This window comes from Pygocentrus nattereri, chromosome 2 (genome assembly GCF_015220715.1).
Source record: "Pygocentrus nattereri isolate fPygNat1 chromosome 2, fPygNat1.pri, whole genome shotgun sequence".
In the NCBI taxonomy this organism is placed as follows: domain Eukaryota; kingdom Metazoa; phylum Chordata; class Actinopteri; order Characiformes; family Serrasalmidae; genus Pygocentrus; species Pygocentrus nattereri.
The window spans coordinates 46,286,225-46,306,303 of NC_051212.1; the positions used below are offsets into that span (position 1 = coordinate 46,286,225).

The 20,079-nt window shown below is 40.7% G+C and overlaps 1 protein-coding gene across 2 annotated transcripts; it reads left to right on the top strand.

Annotated features, from left to right (window-relative positions):
- Positions 1-311: 311 nt before the first annotated feature.
- Positions 312-19,021, top strand: sall2 (spalt-like transcription factor 2). Of its 2 annotated transcripts, none has more exons than XM_017717072.2 (3): positions 312-633; positions 11,298-14,801; positions 15,332-19,021. In XM_017717072.2, the coding sequence occupies exons 2-3, from the start codon at positions 11,562-11,564 to the stop codon at positions 15,590-15,592; spliced, it is 3,501 nt and encodes a 1,166-aa protein (XP_017572561.1). In that variant the 5' UTR covers positions 312-633; positions 11,298-11,561; the 3' UTR covers positions 15,593-19,021. The 2 variants fall into 2 exon arrangements, with proteins under 2 accessions (XP_017572561.1, XP_037401730.1); XM_037545833.1 differs by having other exon boundaries at positions 11,301-14,801.
- The last annotated feature ends 1,058 nt before the right edge of the window (positions 19,022-20,079 follow it).

The following is a 20,079-nucleotide window of genomic DNA, read 5'->3' on the forward strand; positions in this document are numbered from 1 at the left end:
GTCTGTAACTTTCTCTACAACCATTTAACTTCAAACCACACTGATCTCAACCACTGAATTATGCGCAAATTTGGAAAAATCGGTGGAATTCCCCTTTAAGCTAACAGACAGGATAAACACATCAAAATCAGTTGCCAAACAGCGTGTGACAGAAGTGAATGAGAGCAGTTCTTTTGTCTACGTGTGGTCAAACCCAGGCGCCAGTCTCTGTTACTTGTCATGAGAGGACAGAGGGACCCGTGGACAGACCCCCACCGATGCTGCAGAGTAGAATAGTCAACAAAGGCACCCACCAAGGAAAGGCCCCCCCCCACCCCCCCCACCCGCCAAGTACAAAGGGAGCTGGTCGCCGACGGGAGTTGAAGACTGAAGGAGAGACAGGAAGAAAGAAAGACAGGTTTTCTTCTTTTTTCGCAATCGCTGTACGTTGTTTGGCTAAACAAAGACGAAATCAGTCGAAGAAAACGCTGTAATATTGACGACGCTGAAAACAGTTCGCGTGTCTGGCAGGCAGCTTTAGGCTAGACACGACTGCGCATCCGAGCGCCTCAGAGGCGGATGTTGACGTGCTGCTGCGCGGCCGCTCGTCTATCCTATGATTTCATATTCCGCTATGAAATAACTTGTCATCCGGTAAGTAGTTCACTAGTCCGATTCCGATCCACACCACGAGCACTAAACCAATGAATGAGCAGGCTTAGCGGGGTTTGCGCGGTCATACGAAAATATGAATCATAACTCTTTATGATCATAAACTATAGTGGGCGGGAACGCAACAGGTCGTCTGTACAGTAAGCCGAAGACGAGGCTGAAATTGGCTTCTTATTCGCCAGCTTCTTATTCGAATTCCCCGTTCCACCTTAAGAGCCGCAGCGGTTACAGAGTAGCGCCTCAGGCGTCAGAATGGAACTGCTGCACCATTTAAGGTGGAACGTGAAATTCGAATGAGAAGCTCGCGAATGCTAAAGTTCTAGCAAGACAAAATTCTGCAACGTGTAAAACACTGGCTAGCTAGCGAATGCATCATGAAATAAAGGGGTTGGCCTGCATTAGTTTGACTGATAGGACTGTTTACATTGTGTTTTCTTCTTATAACCGGTGTTTAATTATGGAATTTGTGTCTTTTGGGCCTTTTTTTGCTGCTAAATGAGGCAATGTCGTCAGGTCCGAGATGATAAATGACGAAGCTAACTAACTAGCTGTTGTCTTCACTCTGCCAGGCTTCACCGTTTGTTTAGATGTGTGTGAGCAGAGAGCATATTAGATATTTTTCATGTACGTATCTGCCTAAACTGACACATAAACATTTAAAAGAACGTAGAAATTGGGACTAGAGCTACTAGAGTAGCATAGCAGAGATATCTAACGTTTATCTTTTAGGATGACGTCCCTTATTAAAGGGGAATTCGACCGACTTTTCAAAATTTCTCTATAATTCAGTCATTGAGATGTAAAAAAAGTCATTCAGAGTGGTTTGATGTGAAATTATTCATGGCAGAGAAATGTGCCAACTTAAATGTCTTTACCGTGGTGGTAATAGGAGCCAGGGGTGACTGTACAACACACACATTGCTATTTCACTACTATCCAAAGCCATTTGTTTTGATGCTTTAATAGGTTGTTGATAATGGTGGAATAGTGGAAAATCTGAAAAAATATATTTTCTTCGGGGCCTGTTTTGACTCACAATGTCGTACATGTACCCCTCCACCATGAATGACTTTTAAATATATATGTTTTTGGCCAAAACCTTACTGAAGAACTTTCATAGAAGAGCGTCTCAGATATCAAACACCATCTTCATAACCATATAATGTGCTAAATTCATGTGATGTAGCTTTTAGAGGCATTAAACTCTTCAGATGTCTGGTTCCTATCACCACCACTGTGAAAGATTCTGACTTGGTAAGATTTTCTAGAATGAAGCATTTCACACCAAACCACTCTCAATGACTTTGTCTGCATCTTGACCATGTAATAATATAATGTGTGGCCTTTTCTAATTGAAGGAATGGACAAACTTTAGTCAACATAGTATTAAACTTTGTCCTGTTTAACACCTAATGAACATGAATGCTGTTCATTAGGGTTGTAACAGTACATGTTTTCAGATTAAATACAGTTTAAGATTTTGAGCTGTGTTTATAATTACAGATAACAGATACAGTGCATGAAATAATGTGTCACGCGTGTTGTAGTGTTGTCCAATTGCTCAACGAGAAATCGTTCAGCCAGTAGTGAATAGAGAATGAGTTAACTAATGAGTAAACCATTCTAAAAACAGTACATTTTTCTCATTTGTTATTCTTGATAAGAAAATAAGGCCCAAAAATTGCAACCCGTAGAATTCATTAGCAACCTTACTCTGATAGGATGTTGATCAGACCGTGGTTTCCACAAAAGCTGGCAAATGAAAGCCAAACTGGCCTCTGGCTTTTTTTTCGGCCAATCTTTCACAGCCTTTTTAAATGCTCTCTAAATGTTGGGTAAATGAACATGAAATGGAAATCATGTTTCCAGTACTTTTTATTACCTAAACAACACTATTAGCTCTTTAACAGGCCAAACATTTTGGTACAGGTCTAGCAACAGTATTTAATACAATGCACTTACCTGTCTGAAGTTCTTTCCATCAAAAAATTGCAATACAGATCCATCATAATAAAAATAATACATTGCCTGAAATCCAATTACTTGTTATGAGAAAAAAACGATCACTATAAATTATGATTTTGCATCAAAATGTAATATGCTGTATTAAGTTATTTTTTTCCACATGTTTTATAAAGATAGGCATGCTTATGTTGAAAAAAATCTTTGCTCTAAATGTTGTTTGTATTGGGGACTCTTTGGTGTCAAGGGAAAAAAGGAAAACGAGAGAAAAAAGTGTCCAAACCTTATCTGAAGAAGGCATGAGCTGCATGGGCATTTTTGACAGTCTAGCTAGGACATGTCAATACAATAAATAAAATTGATTTAAGGAGTGCCTTAGTTTGGAGAGCTTTTCCATAATGTGTTTGGACAATAATGTAATATAATGTAATTTAGAATTAGTGCAGTAAATGATATTATCATGATCCAAGTTCAGTCTCAAAGAACCATAAATGTGCATTATACAGCCTATGGCTTGCATTTTTCACAGATGGCATGGAACATGGCATGGAACATATCTCTGTGTTCTGTCCGCATGGACAAATGCTCGTGTTGAATGACTGTTTAAATTAATTAAATGCGAAATACCCCTGTAAATGGCCAGGAGATTTCTAAACCCTAAGAATAGCTCCACCAGTTTCCTTTAAAGTCCTTGTAGTTAATGAATGTAGTATGTAAGAAGCCTTTTTAAACACTGTATCAACTCACTGTCCACTCTATTAGACCCTCCTACCTTGTCAATCCACCTTGTAGATGTAAAGTCAGACACAACAGCTCATCTGCTGCTGCACAGTTTGTGTTGGTCATCCTCGAGTCCTTCATCACTGGTCACAGCATGCAGCCCACAGGACGGTGTTGGCTGGATATTTTTGGTTGGTGCACTATTGTCAGTCCTGCAGTGACATGGAGGTGTTTAAAAACTCCAGCAGCACTGCTGTGTCTGATCCACTCAGACCAGCACAACACACACTAACACACCACCACCGCATCAGTGTTACTGCAGTGCTGAGAATGATGCGAGAGTCCATGGGGGTCCTGACCACTGAAGAACAGGGTTAAAGGGGGCTAACAAAGTATGCAGAGAAACAATCTGTAACTGTAGAACTACAAAGTGCACCTGTATAGTAAGTGAAGCTGATAAAATGGACAATGAGTGTAGAAACAAAGATATAATGTCATAATGTTATGCTTGATCGGTGTATATCACCACATGGGCTTGAGAATACTTTGACAAAGCGTTGTCAATAAACACCGTTCATCGCTGCATACACAAATGCAGGTTAAGACTGTACCATATACAGTGGAAGACATCAACAACATTCAGAAACACTGCCGTCTTCTCTGGGCGCTAGTTCATCTAAAGAAGTAGAATTGTCTATTTTAGTCTGATGAGTCACCTTTTCAAATTATTTATAGAAATAATGGACTTGTGTTCTCTGGGCCAAAGAGGTAAAGGATCATCCAGATTGTTACCAATGTAAAGTCCAAAAGCCAATGTCTGACATAGTATAGGGGGTTTAAAAGTACCTCTATTGCTGAAAAATATGTACACATTTGTAGCAACATATGCTGTCTTTTAGATATCGTCTTCTTCAGGGACATCACTATTTATTAGTGTATGAAGATGTCAAGAAACATTCTGCACCTGTTACGACAGCATGGTTATTCAGAGAGTGCAGGTGTTAGACTGATCTGCCTGTCTCCTACAAAAAATCTGTAGAGCATTATGAAGTGCAAAATACGGCAACGAAGACCCTGTACATTTGTGCAGCTAAAGACTTGTATAACAAAAGAGAGGCAAAAATCTGCTTTCAGAACTGGATCAGTTGGTGTCTTCAGTCCCCAAACGATTATTAAGTGATTATTAAGAAGATGGAACACAGTGGTAGACATGTTCCTGTCATCTGGAATGTTATAATAAAGTAACTACATCAGTGTTTTTTTAATCCTGACTGCCTACAGCACTGCACAGATTACATTTTTCTTTGACTTAACGCACCTAATGCAGTTCATCAACAGATTATTGAGCCTGTCATATAATCAGCTGGATAAGGTCTGTTGAGTCAGGGGAACATAAACTGGCTTGTGGGTTGCCTTCAACAGGATTATGAAACACTGAGCTACAGGCTATGCATGGATTTATTATCATTCAAAAATCTGCTCAGAAAACTACATTAATCAGGGATTGACAAGCTTTGACTTGTCTAAAGGCCAAAACACACTATAAGGCCAAAAGTATGTGGACTCTCTTACTTATTGAATTCAGGTGTTACAGACAGAGTCGTTGCTAACATTTGCATAAAATCAAGCACATAACCATGCAGTCTTACTGGGTCATACTCTAGAGCTCAGTGACTTTAAATGTGGAATGGTCATAAGATGGCAACTTTGCCACAAGTAGGTTTGTGAAATTTGTCCTGCTAGATCTGCCCGCATCAACTATAAGCACTATTTTTGTGAAATAGGAGGAACAGCAGCTGAGCCACAGTGTAGTAGACCAAGCAAACTCACAGAGCGGGGCCGCCAAGTGCTGAAGCTTGTAACATTTAAAATTTGGCTATTTTCTGTTGTGTCACACACTGCAGAGTTCCAAACTGCCTCTGGAAGCAACATTAGCTCATGAACTGTATGTTGGGAGCTTTATAAAATGGGTTTTCATTACTGAGCAGCTGCACACAAGCCTAAGGTCACCATGCAAAATGCCAAGTGTCGGCTTGAGTGGTGTAAAGCACACTACCACTGCACTGTGGAGCAGTGGAAATGTGTTTTCAGGAGTGATGAATCATGCTTTAGTATTTGGCAGTCCACTGGACTGCATAGTGCCAACAGTAAAGTTTGGTGGAGGAGGGATAATAGTCTGGGGCTGCTTTTCAGGGTTTGGGCCCCTTAGTTCCTGGGAAGGGTAATGTTAATGCTACAGCATACAAAGACATTTTAAACACTTATATGCTTCCAACTTTGTAACAGTTTGAGGATTGTAACTGTAGCCCTGTACACAAAGTGAAGTCTATAAAGACATGGCCTGTGTTCACCTCAACTAAAATAAGTAATTCATAATGGTTTCATGTGAAAATCTTCAATGTAGAGCAACAAACTGACTTGCCGAGATTTCTTTACAGAGGTGGTGATAGAAACCAGAGGTTTCTGAAATCTGTTTAGTATGTAATCCCACTACTGAACCTAAACATATCTGGGTTTTTTATATGTAATGTTTTTGATGGCAAAATAGTGGTAAATCAGATTTTTTTTTCTTTGGTACTATCTGGTACTAGTTTTCCTTACAAAGCCCTGAATGTACTTCTCCAACAATGTATTTTATTTATGATAATTCAATTTATGATAAATCTATCATGTCTGAAGAATCAGGTAACCATGCCATGTAATAAATAACTTTATGCAAGGGGGCTTTTAAAGGCACTAACAGCATTAAACATCTGGTTCCTATCACCACCACTGGGTACAAATCAGACTCTGTACATTTCTCTAGAACAGCATTTCAAACCACTCTGAATGACTTTGTTTAAAACATAAATCTTTGTTTAAAGCTTTAACTTAACCAAGCTAGCTGAATCTGCTGTGAATAAACTAGCCAATAAACTCAAGAAAATGTTTTCAATGAAAGAGGAATCTTCATTACGTTTCTACATTTGGCCCAGGTCTGTGTTCCTCTCTGTCTCCTTTCTCCTTCAGTCTCTTTATCCCCTTCTTCCTTCTGATCTGAAATCCCATCCCTCCTCTGGCTTACAATGCTCCCTGCACAGTTAAGAGCCAACCCTGTTGCCACAGCAACACATGACCAAGGACAATGAACCCTGCCACAGAATCCTTAAACCCTTTCACCCATCTTTCCAGCTTCCCAGTACACACTTAGACAAATAGCCATACATATGCACACCCAGCACAACAATCGGGGAATGTAGTTTTATAGAGACTATTAAGTCTCTCAACACCGATCATCCTTACCTAGTTGTTATTCTTTGTGCGTAAACTTGCTCTAACTGCCTAAAAGATTTGAGCTCATTAGCATTGGGGCCACATTCCTCAGTAGGGCATGATGAGGTGGTGTTTGGATGATTTAGAGCAAGCAATAGAGAACAAACCAAGTGATCTAATACTCAATATTCTTAACACCAACTTCTTGTGCATGGCAAGAGCTTCCTGTAAGTACAGAGCCTCTAAACTTTAAGGGACAGTGTATGCACATTCCTACAAGTCCCTTTTTATGCCTCACTGCACGACCACAAAGCCCCATGGAGACAATGAATTTGCACTTCAGTTACCTTCTTCTCTTTTAAACCAACCCCTTTACAACCTGTACGCTCAATTCACATTGTTTCTGAAGCGTTTTTAGCCCTCCATCTGATGGCTTGCTTTGTAATCATTGCTTTGATGCACAGGGACTGAAGTGGACATGAGCCTGATGTTCGTCAAAATGCTAGCCCTTCCAAACTGCAGCATTATTTTACAAACACAGCCTTTAGTTTTTTTCATTTGAGTGTTTGAGTGAAGAATTTAGTTGTCTCTACAAACAAAAATCAGAATTGTGCAGGCTGTGGTTTTGTCAGTGGTAGTTTATGGATGTGAGAGCTGGACAGTAAAAAAGCAGGACAGGAAAAATATTGATACTTGTGAATTTTGGTGTTGGCAAAGAATTTTGAGAGTGCCTTGGATGGCAAAGAAAACAGACATATGAATACTCAACCAAGTCAGGCCTCACCTCACACTCAAAGCTCAAATAACCAAACTGATGAGAAGACTTAATTAATTGAATCAAGTAAAGACAATTACGCTTGGTGGAAGCTAAAAGAGGAGGAAGACAACCAGCAACAAGATGGATGAGCACAATTAGAGACATGAATAAGGCATTAAAGACTATGACGTCAAATCCAGCTAAAAATTTGAAAGTGAGTATTCACACGAGGTAAACCATCCGTGAGGAACATTAGCCTGACATTTGAATGTTCTTTCTGCTCACTATTAAGCTTCTTCCTACACAAGACTTTATTTTTGACAGCTGTGGGCAGGTCCCAACATATGATTGGTTACTACTGATTTCTGGAACTGTGTTGTGTATTGTCTGGCTGTCAGTAGCTGTCTTTGCATGCAGCCTAATAATCCATAATCCGACTAATAGCTCAATCGGAATAGAATTTGTTCATGTGTACACTTCAGTTGAAATAGTGTAGTCCAATTGAGGCCATTCGAAATACAATTTCTATCCGATTGAACGAGGTGGGTAACCCTGGAAATAATCTGTTAAATAGAAGAATAATAACCATGTAAAGGCCTGTATCCGATTACATTCCCTATGGGAACACATAAGTACATGTGCTTTTAAAGCACTTTTAAAGATGGCGGTGGGACGGGCATCCAGCTTATGTGTCTCAGAACGCAACGTCTTCCTCTCGGCCTTCTTTAATAAGTATATGTCAGGTACATTTTTCTGAGTCTGACATCATTTTTAAAGCAATTAAAAACACAAGTACGCCAACTGAAAACTCATCTCACTCGGACTGGACCTCACATGATGTTCCCTGTCATGGTAACATTTACTCCATGCGCGTCAGTTTGGATTGGATTACTTATAGTGAGCATGTAAATGAAGATTTTCCGTCAGGTTGTTGAATAGAGCGAGCATATAAACACTAATGTCTTTATCTGTAATCAGAATGTATTCAATTGGATTGGCAAAAATCTTTGCATGTAAACACAGCCAGTGGTCGTCAGGGCTTTTGCTGCTTGTTAAAAAAACGGGAACAGGACTTTCACTCAAGAAGATGACCTTCATAGTCCGCCAGTACAATGACGTTAGCCATAACACTGCCTGCAATTACTGAATTCTATCATTGTGAACGTTCAGTAATCATGATACTCCAATCATGACGTAGTTTTCCTTGCGTGAGAGCAGTTTTGCTTGCCTGCAAATTTTTAATTGGATTTGATGCCATAAAAACTCAAACAGGAGACTGATGAGTCTGGAAAATCCATGAATTTGAACCAACTCGACGCCACTTAACAGTAATAAAATCAAGATCTTGTTGGCCTAGTAGTTGCAGAGTCGGTCCTGCGCTGTACTAGCAGTGTATGGAGGCTACTGCTGTAATGACATACTGCTTTTATTTGACAAGATCAGAGGTAAACGTAAAAACCATTGTGACTTTATTGTAAAAATCATATGGTGTTTGTGGTGTTAAGGTACACAACTGCTATAAAAATGTTCAAAAAAGAAAAGGAGAAAAAAAGCAGATATTAAATTATTGTTTCTTGTATACAGGGTGGGCCATTTATATGGATACACCCAAATAAAATGGGAAAGGTTGGTGATATTAACTTCCTGTTTGTGGCACATTAGTATATCGGAGGGGGAAAACTTTTCAAGATGGGTGGTGACCATGGTGGCCATTTTGAAGTCAGCCATTTTGGATCTAATTTTAGTTTTTTCAATGGGAAGAGGGTCATCATGTGACACATCAACCTTATTGGGAATTTCACAAGAAAAACAATGGTGTGCTTGGTTTTAACGTAACTTTATTCTTCCATGAGTTATTTACAAGTTTCTGACCACTTATAAAATGTGTTCAAAGTGCTGCCCACTGAGTTGGATTGTCAACGCAGCCCTCTTCTCCTACTCTTCACACACTGATAGCAACACCGCAGAAGAAATGCTAGCACAGGCTTCCACGACGACCAATCCACTTTCCAGGAAACTGTTCATCTAGGAATGCTCGGACCTGACACCCATAATGTGGTGGTGCACCATCTTGCTGGAAAAACTCAGGGAACGTGCCAGTTTCCAAAGTGGATTGGTCGTCGTGGGACAGTTGAATGGCCCCCAAGGTCTCCCGATCTGACCCCCTTAGACTTTTATCTTTGGGGTCATCTGAAGGCAATTGTCTATGCTGTGAAGATACGAGATGTGCAGCACCTGAACCTACGGATACTGGAAGCCTGTGCTGGCGTTTCTTCTGCGGTGTTGCTATCAGTGTGTGAAGAGTGGGAGAAGAGGGCTGCATTGACAATCCAACACAATGGGCAGCACTTTGAACACATTTTATAAGTGGTCAGAAACTTGTAAATAACTCATGAAAGAATAAAGTTACGTTAAAACCAACCACACCGTTGTTTTTCTTGTGAAATTCTCCATAAGGTTGATGTGTCACACGACCCTCTTCCCATTGAAAAAACTAAAGTTGGATCCAAAATGGCTGACTTCAAAATGGCCGCCATGGTCACCACCCATCTTGAAAAGTTTTCCCCCTCCCATAAACTAATGTGCCACAAACAGGATGTTAATATCACCAACCACTCCCATTTTATTTGGGTGTATCCATATAAATGGCCCACCCTGTACTTCGTTTTATCAGTTTTAGCATCAAAATTACAACAAAGTTTCTTATCATTTTTTTGACAAATATGAAAGTCACTTTCTTCCTGTGTTGTGCAACCATCTAAGCCAGGATATTACTTGGCTATTACTATTACATTAACATGTCAATACCTTCTCATCACTGTGTTTATTTCATGGTTATTCCTCCAAAAGTTATATTCGGAATGAGCAAACTGATCACCTACAAAACAGACTGACAGCCAGACCACAGTTAGTTGCCATTAGATGCTGAGGACAGGTTGTCTTTTACATAAGATCTTTACATGTTGACTATTATATTCTACAGTCTTCCCCCAGTACCCTCTTTTTTTGAAAACGGAAATGGTTCAGTCACGCTAAAATTAAAACGGGTGTTTCAAATTCATTAATCTGTAATGAGTTTAGTTTAACTGATGGTTAATACTTTTGAAATTCAGCTTCCACATGAACAAATCCCAAGGTTTTTCTGGCTTCAGGAATGAAATGAAAACATCACCACCCTCTGGACAATTAGAATGGCATGTATCTTAATTACACATTTTTATATCACTCAGACTAATAATTCTGACAAATACTCTGCGAGCACAAAATTCATCCGGCAGGCTGGAGGCGTAATCATTTGTGTTTCAGGCTATACAACTCTGCTATATTGGTTAGAACTTTAGATAGAACTACTGAAATGGCAGGAATTATTCAATACTTATGTGATTGTGTAAATACAAGGCAAAAATGTGCGACTGTTCTTTGAGCATGATTTATCACATTGAATGGTTGGAATGGATTTCAAAAGATGGTATTGAAAATCACATTTCTGTCAAATTGCAGTACCAGAGCTCAGCTTAAATTATCATTTACACAAGCCTAAAGACTCATGTGCTGTGGCCTAACCACAGGACAGTGTCTGGTCACAGACAGGAATGCCAGGTGTATTACAGCTTCCAAAATGCTTCAGATATTCTTGCCATGCTGTTGTTGTTCTACAGAGTGAAGAGAACCCACAGAACCACTGGGAATCAAAAAGGTTTTTCATGATGCATTCAGAACCTAGCTGTCTGCTGATAAATCCCTTTTAATCTGTCAGTAACTGGTCTTGCAAATTTGACACCTGTTTAGACAACTAATGAGTCTCCACATAAAGCACAGAGATTAATGATGTTTCTTATTGCTATTCATTGGATGCTATCTGTAAAACTTTTTTATGTAGTTATTTGTTGGTACTGTGACAGCCTAATGAGTGATGCCATACATTGCATAAAAAGATCTCTTTTTGATTTCATAGAAGTTGGCAGTGAGGTTCTTCACGTCTGCTCTTACAAAGAACTTTTCCTCTTCTGCCTAATCTTCAACAATCCAAAGTTTTCAACCTCCCTTCACTCCAAGCCCACCTATAGAAGGTCTCCCCTACCTTTACATGCCCACTGCATTCCCTGTCAGCCTATGACTGTATCACTCACAGAATCTCAGTACTCAGTCACCAGTTATTCCACAACCCTCCCTTTCAATCCATTCTGTGAATTAGTGGTTTGGTACTCCACAGTCTCTCATGGCTTCTCCAAAGTTAGCTGTGCCTGCCACGAGTACAACCTTGCCTTCGTCGTCCCGCTCTGCTGCTTCCTTCTGTGCTTCACAACACATAAGTAGCCTTAGCTCACTGCCTGAGGCCCCCACTAGCCCAATGACAACTTCCCTGTGCCCAAGTACAATTCCAGCAGCTCTGGTCAGTGCACCTGTCAACATTGCCGTAATCCTGGAGGAGCTTCGTATTTTGCAGCAAAGGCAGATCCACCAGATGCAGATGACTGAAGAGATCTGCCGGCAGGTATTAAGGCTGGGAGAAGCATCTTGTAACCTTGATTCATCTCCACTCATTCTGTCTCCACTGCCATTCTGTTTGGAAGGTTCGGATCGCACGTCAAGAACTTCTCGACTTGATCAAACACCTTCCCCCACCTCTGTGACCCCTCTGTTGGCATGCTTCTCCACCCTGCTTCCTTCACAGTCTTCAACTAAACCCTCCAAACCTTCCCAGTCCCTGTCAAATGACCCGCATCCACATAAGCCTCTGCACGATGAAACAGCAACCCAGGAGAAGCAGGCTAATGCTACAAGTACTCACTCCTTTGTCTCGTCTTCATCATCTGCTGCTATAAGCTATCCACTTAGCCTCTCTTTTGGCTTACCTACCCACTACTCATATGATAAGTCCTCTAATACCATAACATCTGGTGCTCCTCCCACTACTGCTGACTCAGAGGAGTCCCAGCACTCAGCTCAAGGAAGTGGTGTAGCTTTGTCTTCAGGTCGTTTGCAGCATGCTTGTCGGTTTTGTGGAAAGCTGTTTAGTAGTGACTCCTCCCTGCAGATACACCTTCGCTCTCACACAGGTGAAAGGCCCTACCAGTGCCCTGTGTGTCTTAGCCGCTTCACTACACGTGGAAACCTCAAGGTGCACTTCCTGCGACACCGTGAGCAAAACCCAGAGCTGTCATTCTCCCTGTTGAGTCCCTCACTGTTTGTGTCTGGATCAGGGGGAACAACTGGAGGACCAGCGCAAACTCAACTAGTTAGTTCTGCTAACACCAGCACTCAGGACAGGCAGCAGAAACGCAAAGCAGAAGATGACCTGTGTAGTGTAAGTCTAGATGTTTCTACAGCAAGGGGTGCACTGTCTACAGCCTTGCAACGCTCACCACCCTCATCTCTGCCCCTGCCTCCCAGCATAGATTTGGCTCTGTTGACCACCGCTCGCTCCCTCTTGCAGCTCAATTGTGTTGCTGCTGCTGCTGCTGCTGCAGCAGCTGGTACTTCAATATCTTCTACTTCCTCAAACACCCCTTCCTTGTCATCTTCCTCCCTCCTTTCCTCTCCATCCTCAGCCTCAACATTTACTGGACTGTTTAAAGGAGCAAAGCAACAGCGCTTTGATGAGAATACTCCTCCAGTCCCTGACTTGCTCCCTCGACACTTACCCAAAATCCTCTTCCCAGCTGTGTCCTCCCACCACCATCCTGCTTTTGGGCTCCTGAGATCTTCAGCTTCAACAGTATCCAACCCATCATCTGGCCAGCAACAAATTACTTTCTCTTGTGCACCTTACCCCAAAGATTCAGCCTCTTCGGTTTCTTCTCTGCCTACATCCACCCCAACCTCAGACACCTCTAAGCTGCAAAAACTTGTGGAAAAATTAGAAAAAGAGCCACAAACATATTGCCAGTGGCTTCCATCTTGCAGCGGGAGCTCTTCCAGCAGTTACAGTACGGTTGGAGCACTGAAAACTGCCAGTACATCCACTACTTATGTGGTAACTTCACCTCCATTCTCCACCACAAACACTCCACCATCCTCATTCAGCAGGGAGATGATGGCAGCCCTTGGGATGAATGCTAAAGGAGAAAATGATTTTGTGGGGACTGTGATGCCTAATCTACACTTCATGGCTTCTGCTGGGTCACTAACCCCAAATCAGTGCAGTGTATGCCTCAGAGTGCTTAGTTGTCCCAGAGCACTTCGCCTTCATCAGGCCACTCACCTAGGTGAACGTCCCTTCTCCTGCAAGTTGTGTGGTCGCTCGTTCTCAACCAAGGGCAGCTTGCGGGCACATCTGGCTACACATAGAGCACGCCCACCAAACAATCGCACACAGAATTCCTGCCCTTTGTGTCAGAGAAAATTCACCAATGCTGTGGTGCTGCAGCACCACATTCGGATGCACCTGGGAGGACATCTACCAGCAGAGGGCATTGGAGATCATCAGGCCTCATCAGAGCTATCTAAAACTCAGGTGCCTGACAACACCAGTACTATTTCAGCTATGACGCCTGGTACTGATAATTCCCCGGAGTGTAGCTCTTCTTTGAGTGCTCCAGAATCCCTTACTCTCCTTACTTCTTCCTCAGGAAGTACCAAAAACAAATTCAGTTCAGAAATGAATCCACCCTCTGACTTAAACTCCAAACAGTCTCCAAACCACACTCTTCAATCAACCACAGCAGACAGTGCTGATCCTCCTGTCCTCTGTACTAGTGTGTCCCCTCTAGCCGTATCTGGTACCCCTACCTCTCCACTAGCTCTTCCATGTTCAGTCAAAGTGGGATCTCCTCCTAATAATGAACATTTGCTTGAACATCCCATTAAAACTTCTACTACAGAGGATAAAACCATTACCCCTTGTGTGGCACAAATAGGCCAAGTTGACCATGCAGTCCGTGACAGAGAAACTCATCTGGACATCACTTCATGTGAATCAAATTCAAACCTGGAGAATTTGCTGAGTATGCCCACCCACAACTCGTTAGCATTTTCTCACCCTCTAATAACCACACCGTCCTCTTTGGTGGCAATGAGCCCTGAAAACCATTCTACTCACCCAGGATCCCTGTCAGAGTCTGACCAGGATATTGCCTGTGAACCCAAGTCATTTAACCCAGACCCAAACAAAGAAGGTGATATTCCACAAGACACAACACGGACTGCCTCAGGGACAGTTTCTGAGGACAACAATGCAACAACAGTGGCATATACAGTCGAAAAGACAAGTGAAGGACCAGAAATGAGTGCAGCAGATTCAAATCGTATCCAACCATTGGAGGCAAGGAAGGATGCTCATACTAATTTAACAGTTGATGGGATTGGTCTTAAAGATACTGCAGGTGCTGAAAAAGAGCAACCAGAACCAGTGGTATCTACCTCTTTGGCTCCTTCTCTCCTTCTGTCTCGTCCAGACAAAAAAACCTACTGTTGCTCTGAATGTGGCAAAGAGTATGCAAGTCGCAGTGGCCTGAAGGTGAGGGACCTAAATAAAACTCCATACATAATGTACAAATAATATTTCCACTTGTCTCTGTTAAGTGTGAGGGTCTATATTTGAGTGATAGTGTGGTGAGCTCGTATCAGCACTACATATGCTGACTGGCCACTTTAACAGGTACAACTTACCATGGACCTAGACTCATTGTCCGTTCAATCAGGTCCACTTACCATATAGGGACACTTTATAGCTCTGCAATCGCAGATTGTTTCTCTCTTTGGACCTCCACAGTATCACCAATGAACAGGTATTATTTGGGTGGTAGACCATTCTCAGCACAGCAGTGTAGACCTACAAAAAATTCTATATGGTTAATGGACCAGATTAAATGGGACAGTGAGTCTAGATACTTAGATGGCATAATTTTATCCATTAGGACTATAAAAAGCAAACAATTATGAGAAATAAATATTATATAGATACATATGGGTATATGTATGTACTGAATGTGAATGAAACTTTACGGTGATATATTGCAAAAAAACCTCTCCTTTTATAATCTACAGGGACACATGAAGCATCATGGAGTTACTCCTCATGCCCCTGCAAGATCAAGGGTCTCTGAAAGACATCAGCCTGTGTCTTCACAAAATCTGCCCATCACTTCTTCAACACCTCCAGCAACTAGAGCATCAGTCAGTTTCTTGAACCAGTATCAAGCACGTCACAGTATCAGCCATGTAAATCCAAAACAGAGCTCTTCTCCAGATCGTATTACTAGTAATAAAGGAAAAGGGACTAATATAACTTTGTTAGAGGAAAACTGAAACAGCCTAAAGCATGAAGAAAAGTGTGAACCTTGGCTGCGTGTAGAAATGGAATGGAATCATGCATTGAAGTAACATATAACCTGTGTATGTAACCTTTTCACTTGCTTGTTTACTGGCTCTTCTGTTAGTTTGTGTAATGATGAGTCTGTCTGAGACCTGAAAAAGTGAATGTCAAATTTTATAGGTTAAACTAGTAATGAACATGGCATATAATGTTTTTTTTTTTATTTTATTTAGCCATTTCTAGTTCCACCGGCTAGCTGCGTTTTCCTTATCACACGGGATGAACCCTATTCAGTAAAAAATGAACCTATTTGACCAGATAGATTGCCATCTGTGCCCAGCTAAGATGGTTTAATCTGAAATGTGTTAAGTTAACTTACATTTATTTTTCGACAATCCCGATTTCTCTACAGCTGAATTGGATGATTTTTTCGGCTGTTTTTAAGTACATCTTTATTAATTGATTTATTTACCTAAAGCTCTTACTGTACTCAGTGAGCATTGAACTAAATGAACAAATGAAACACACTAACACTTTTCCAGTACTTTATATTGGCCAAATTCTTCTGTATAAATAACATTATTTGCTCTTTAACCAAACCAACATTTAAAATTCTTAAATGAAATAGCATACTTGCAATATGTCAGATTTATTAAAATTGCTGAAATGCTGAAATATAGTGTCCATGCACTGCTGCGAGTTACCTTGTAAATAATCATTTAAAAGTTAGAGCAGACTGCTTGGATTTTGTGGGACTTTTTCAGACCACATCATACGTCTTTATACATTAACGTCACTGGAACGGTCTCAGAAAGAAGGTACGGCTTGATGTTTAGGTCTCATATGCATAATTAACATTATACTGATGAAGATACGATGACTATAGTAGGTAATTATCTTGGAAGTTTTATCCGAGTATTTGAGTTTTCTCTCTGAACACTCAAATCACAATTACATGCAATTACACATTGCCACCATAGAGGTCTCCAAATCCCCAAATCTTACATATTGTAGCTTTAATTAACACAAATCAGATGCCCTTTTTGAAAAGCAAGAGTCAACAGGCTATGTTATACAATGAAAGTTGCATATTTATTCTACAAACGTTTTGGCATAGGTATAGCAGCAGCATCCAAAACGGTGCAAGAACCTGACCTGGCCATTTCCAATCCCTAGCACAACGAGCTAGTGTTGAATCTTCTTCAGGTCCATGGTTAAAAAATTGGTATGTAGCAATAGTCTGGGGTGGCATGTCTAAACTAACTTTTTGCATAAGATTTATTTGAAATCTTTTTGCAGTCCCAGTGGTCTGGTAATTTTCTTTCTACTAAAAAGCATGGGCTGGAGTTGTGCTATGGTGCTCTATCACTGTAAACATTTCCATGAAAAAAGAGCTACTGAGCCTCCAAAATGCAGCTACTTTAAGAATAAACATGCTTACACCATGTAAACACTCCTGTAAACAAAATGGCTTTAATTATCTGAGGGTCACACTCAACTGTAAATACAACTTGGCCTAAGCTTAGTCTTTGTTCATGTTTTTCCTTTTCACTATGATATAACAAATAATGTAATCTGTTATGTATTTACACTGCAACTAGTCAGTGATATGTCAACCATTAATAGTGTTTAGATCACGTAAATGTCATTCAGTGATAAGTCTTGGTGATCAGTTCTGATGTGTCGCTGCAGTAGTTACAGTATCTGCTGTATTTGTTGTCAGTGTATCTTCCCAAACACAGTCTGGGTGAAAAAATAACCATTTTTGTGACTTTATGGCGACTCGTTGTGACACTGTTTCAATCTGCATTGGTGTTCTGTATTTGAATGTTTTTTTCTAAACTGATGTAAATTTACTGGTCGCTTTATTAGAAACACCTACCCTGTTAATGAGAGTGTAGCCCGTCTGTTGCCATGCACAGTTTGTGTTAGCCATCCTTCGGCCCAAAATCAGTGCACATTTGCTGACTACAGAGCTGCTCTTGGCTGGATATATTTGGGTGGAGGAACACACTTAAAGGCAGACAACCATTTTTACATGTGTCTCGTGTTGTGCTGTACTCACTAAAGACTAGGCCATGGGTTGGCAACCCAGTGTTAAGGACCATTTTGTCCATTCAAAAAAACATCAGTCCACCTTCAGAGCCACAACATTTTATGCTCATTTATTTAAGTAACGTTTTACCATATTGGCTGTAAATATGTCGCAGTATGTGCTAGTGCCCTAGCATTGGCTAAAAAATCTAAACAAAAAAACACAGATTTACTTTGCTCTGCTTTAAACTTTAGCTCAGCTATAGTTGCTTTTCTCGCATCTCCGGCAGCAAACTTTTCCTCAAAAGTAGAATAGTTTCCTGTAAAATGTCTCTCAACGTTCGAGTTTTTACGAGGCTGAAGTCGCTTGTCTCCAGCTTCTTGTTCCAATTTTCCCGTTCCACCTTAACGGCAGTAAAAGAGTTGCATGTTGCCGATCTCTGGACTAGGCTAACCCTCTTCTCATGTTATCTTGAAGGTGGGAGGAACTCCAAAATCGAATATATGGAAAGTGGTGGATTTCTCGGGGTTGGCTGTTTTTTGTGTAGTTACTGCATAGAATCTGAATATTTGAATGTTACTGTAGTAACTGTTTTCAAATCATCGTTAGAAGGGAGAAAACGGATTACTCCAACAACAGAAATGACTTGTCAGATGAGGAGAACAGTATGCTGTAGTTAGCAAGATAGCTAAAGCCAAAGTTAGCAAGCTGGTTTGCTAGATAACAATTCAGTTTGGCTTCCTTTCTCTGGCTAAAACAATTAGCAAAACATATTGCCTCTGGTGTCCATTTTGTGCTGAATAAAGAGAAAAATTGCTATTTTGCTTGACAACTGAGGTAAGAGTGGTTGTATTTATTAGCCTGTTAATCAGTGGCTAGGCTAGCAGTCAGGATTGGCGCCACAGGGATTCCCGATGTTTGTATGATGCATTTGCGCAATGTATGCTGGATATTGTAGTGAGAAAACAGTGATGAATGTAAACATGATAATTGATATAAAATTGTGAATTCTGTCAATTTAATGAGGGATACAGTGCTTTACTACAGCCTAATACACAACATGACACACATTAAACTCGACTTATATGTGAGAATGCCCCTTTACTTTCACCTAGCAGTGAACTGCTGTGTTGAGAATGATTCACCACCCGAATACTATCTGGTCAACAGCGGGCCCACGGTCAGAAACTGATGAAACCACTGGTTAAAGGTAGGCATTTCTCATAAACTAGATGGTGAGTGTAACTGTCATTTCTGTAATTTGTAAATCAGTTTTTTTGTTTTGTTTTTAGAATATATACAAATAACTTGTGTCTTAGTCCAGTTGTTTGCGTACTGCCATTTCCTCAAAGACTTAAAACAAATAAAGAACCAAACTTTTTTCAAATATCTTGCCTGTTCCTACATGACAGCTGTGAAGAGCTGGCATAGTGGAAAAAATGTATACATTCATCTACAACCAAATTGTTTTCATATTATTGAAGACATTAATTCTAAGCCCTTGAAAGGTTGAGATAGTGCCCTTCTGACCTGTTGAGAAGTCTAAGATAATACACTCGGTTTCATAAATATTTGGACGTTGGCAAAGTTATTTCAGCTGTGTACCACAACAAATTATAGTGCAGACATTCAACTTGAAGGTATTTACATCCAAGTCAGATTAATGGTGCAGGAATAACCATTTTCATTCCTTAGCTGTTCCACAGCTTGTGTTGTGATTTCAAGTGTCTCTTGCATTTGGAATCTGTTGATGTTACCTTTCAATATGAAGTCCTGTTCTTCAATGGCCAGGTCCATCATCTGACCTCAGTCCAGTTGAGCATGCACTTACGTTACTGAAGGTAAAACGCCAAGAGTACAAGCAGGACCTGTAAACAGCTGCTGTTAAGGCCTGACAGAGCATCACCAGAAGAAAACCCAGTAACTGGTGATGTCTGTATGTTCCAGACTTCACTTGGGATTTGACAATTGAACTTTTGATTATATCAGAAAAGGAGGGCAGCTCCAATATGCTGGGAATAGTGAAGAAAAAATGTATATATACATATACATAAATACACACTTGATACCAGCAAGCGTGGTAACCAGTTTAGACTTGTCACATTGTCCTCTGTCACAAAAAAATGAATTTGCTGGTTGAGGTGGCAAAATCTGTTTTTGGTAAGAGTATAATATGTTATGTAATATGTAATTGAAACTATGGTATTTCAAATTTTCATGTCCGTTCGGCACTGGTCAAATCAATGTTGAACCAGCAGATGGCACTTTCCCTCCTTCTTAGAGTATTTCCCAGCCTTTTCCCTGGAGGCCTGCTGTCCTCCACATTTTATGCTTTTCCTGCTATAAAACGCCCACTTCAGCCCAGTAAAGGGGTGTTAATGAGTTGGAGTTGGACCAGGACCACGGCTGCAGGATCTGTGTCAACACATTGCCGTTGAGTCTGAA

Bases quoted from the DNA above. Each gene is read 5' to 3' on its own strand.
- sall2 (XM_017717072.2), top strand. From the start codon at position 11,562: ATGGCTTCTCCAAAGTTAGCTGTGCCTGCCACGAGTACAACCTTGCCT. The intron at 14,802-15,331 runs GTGAGGGACCTA...TATAATCTACAG, and splicing joins CAAGTCGCAGTGGCCTGAAG to GGACACATGAAGCATCATGG.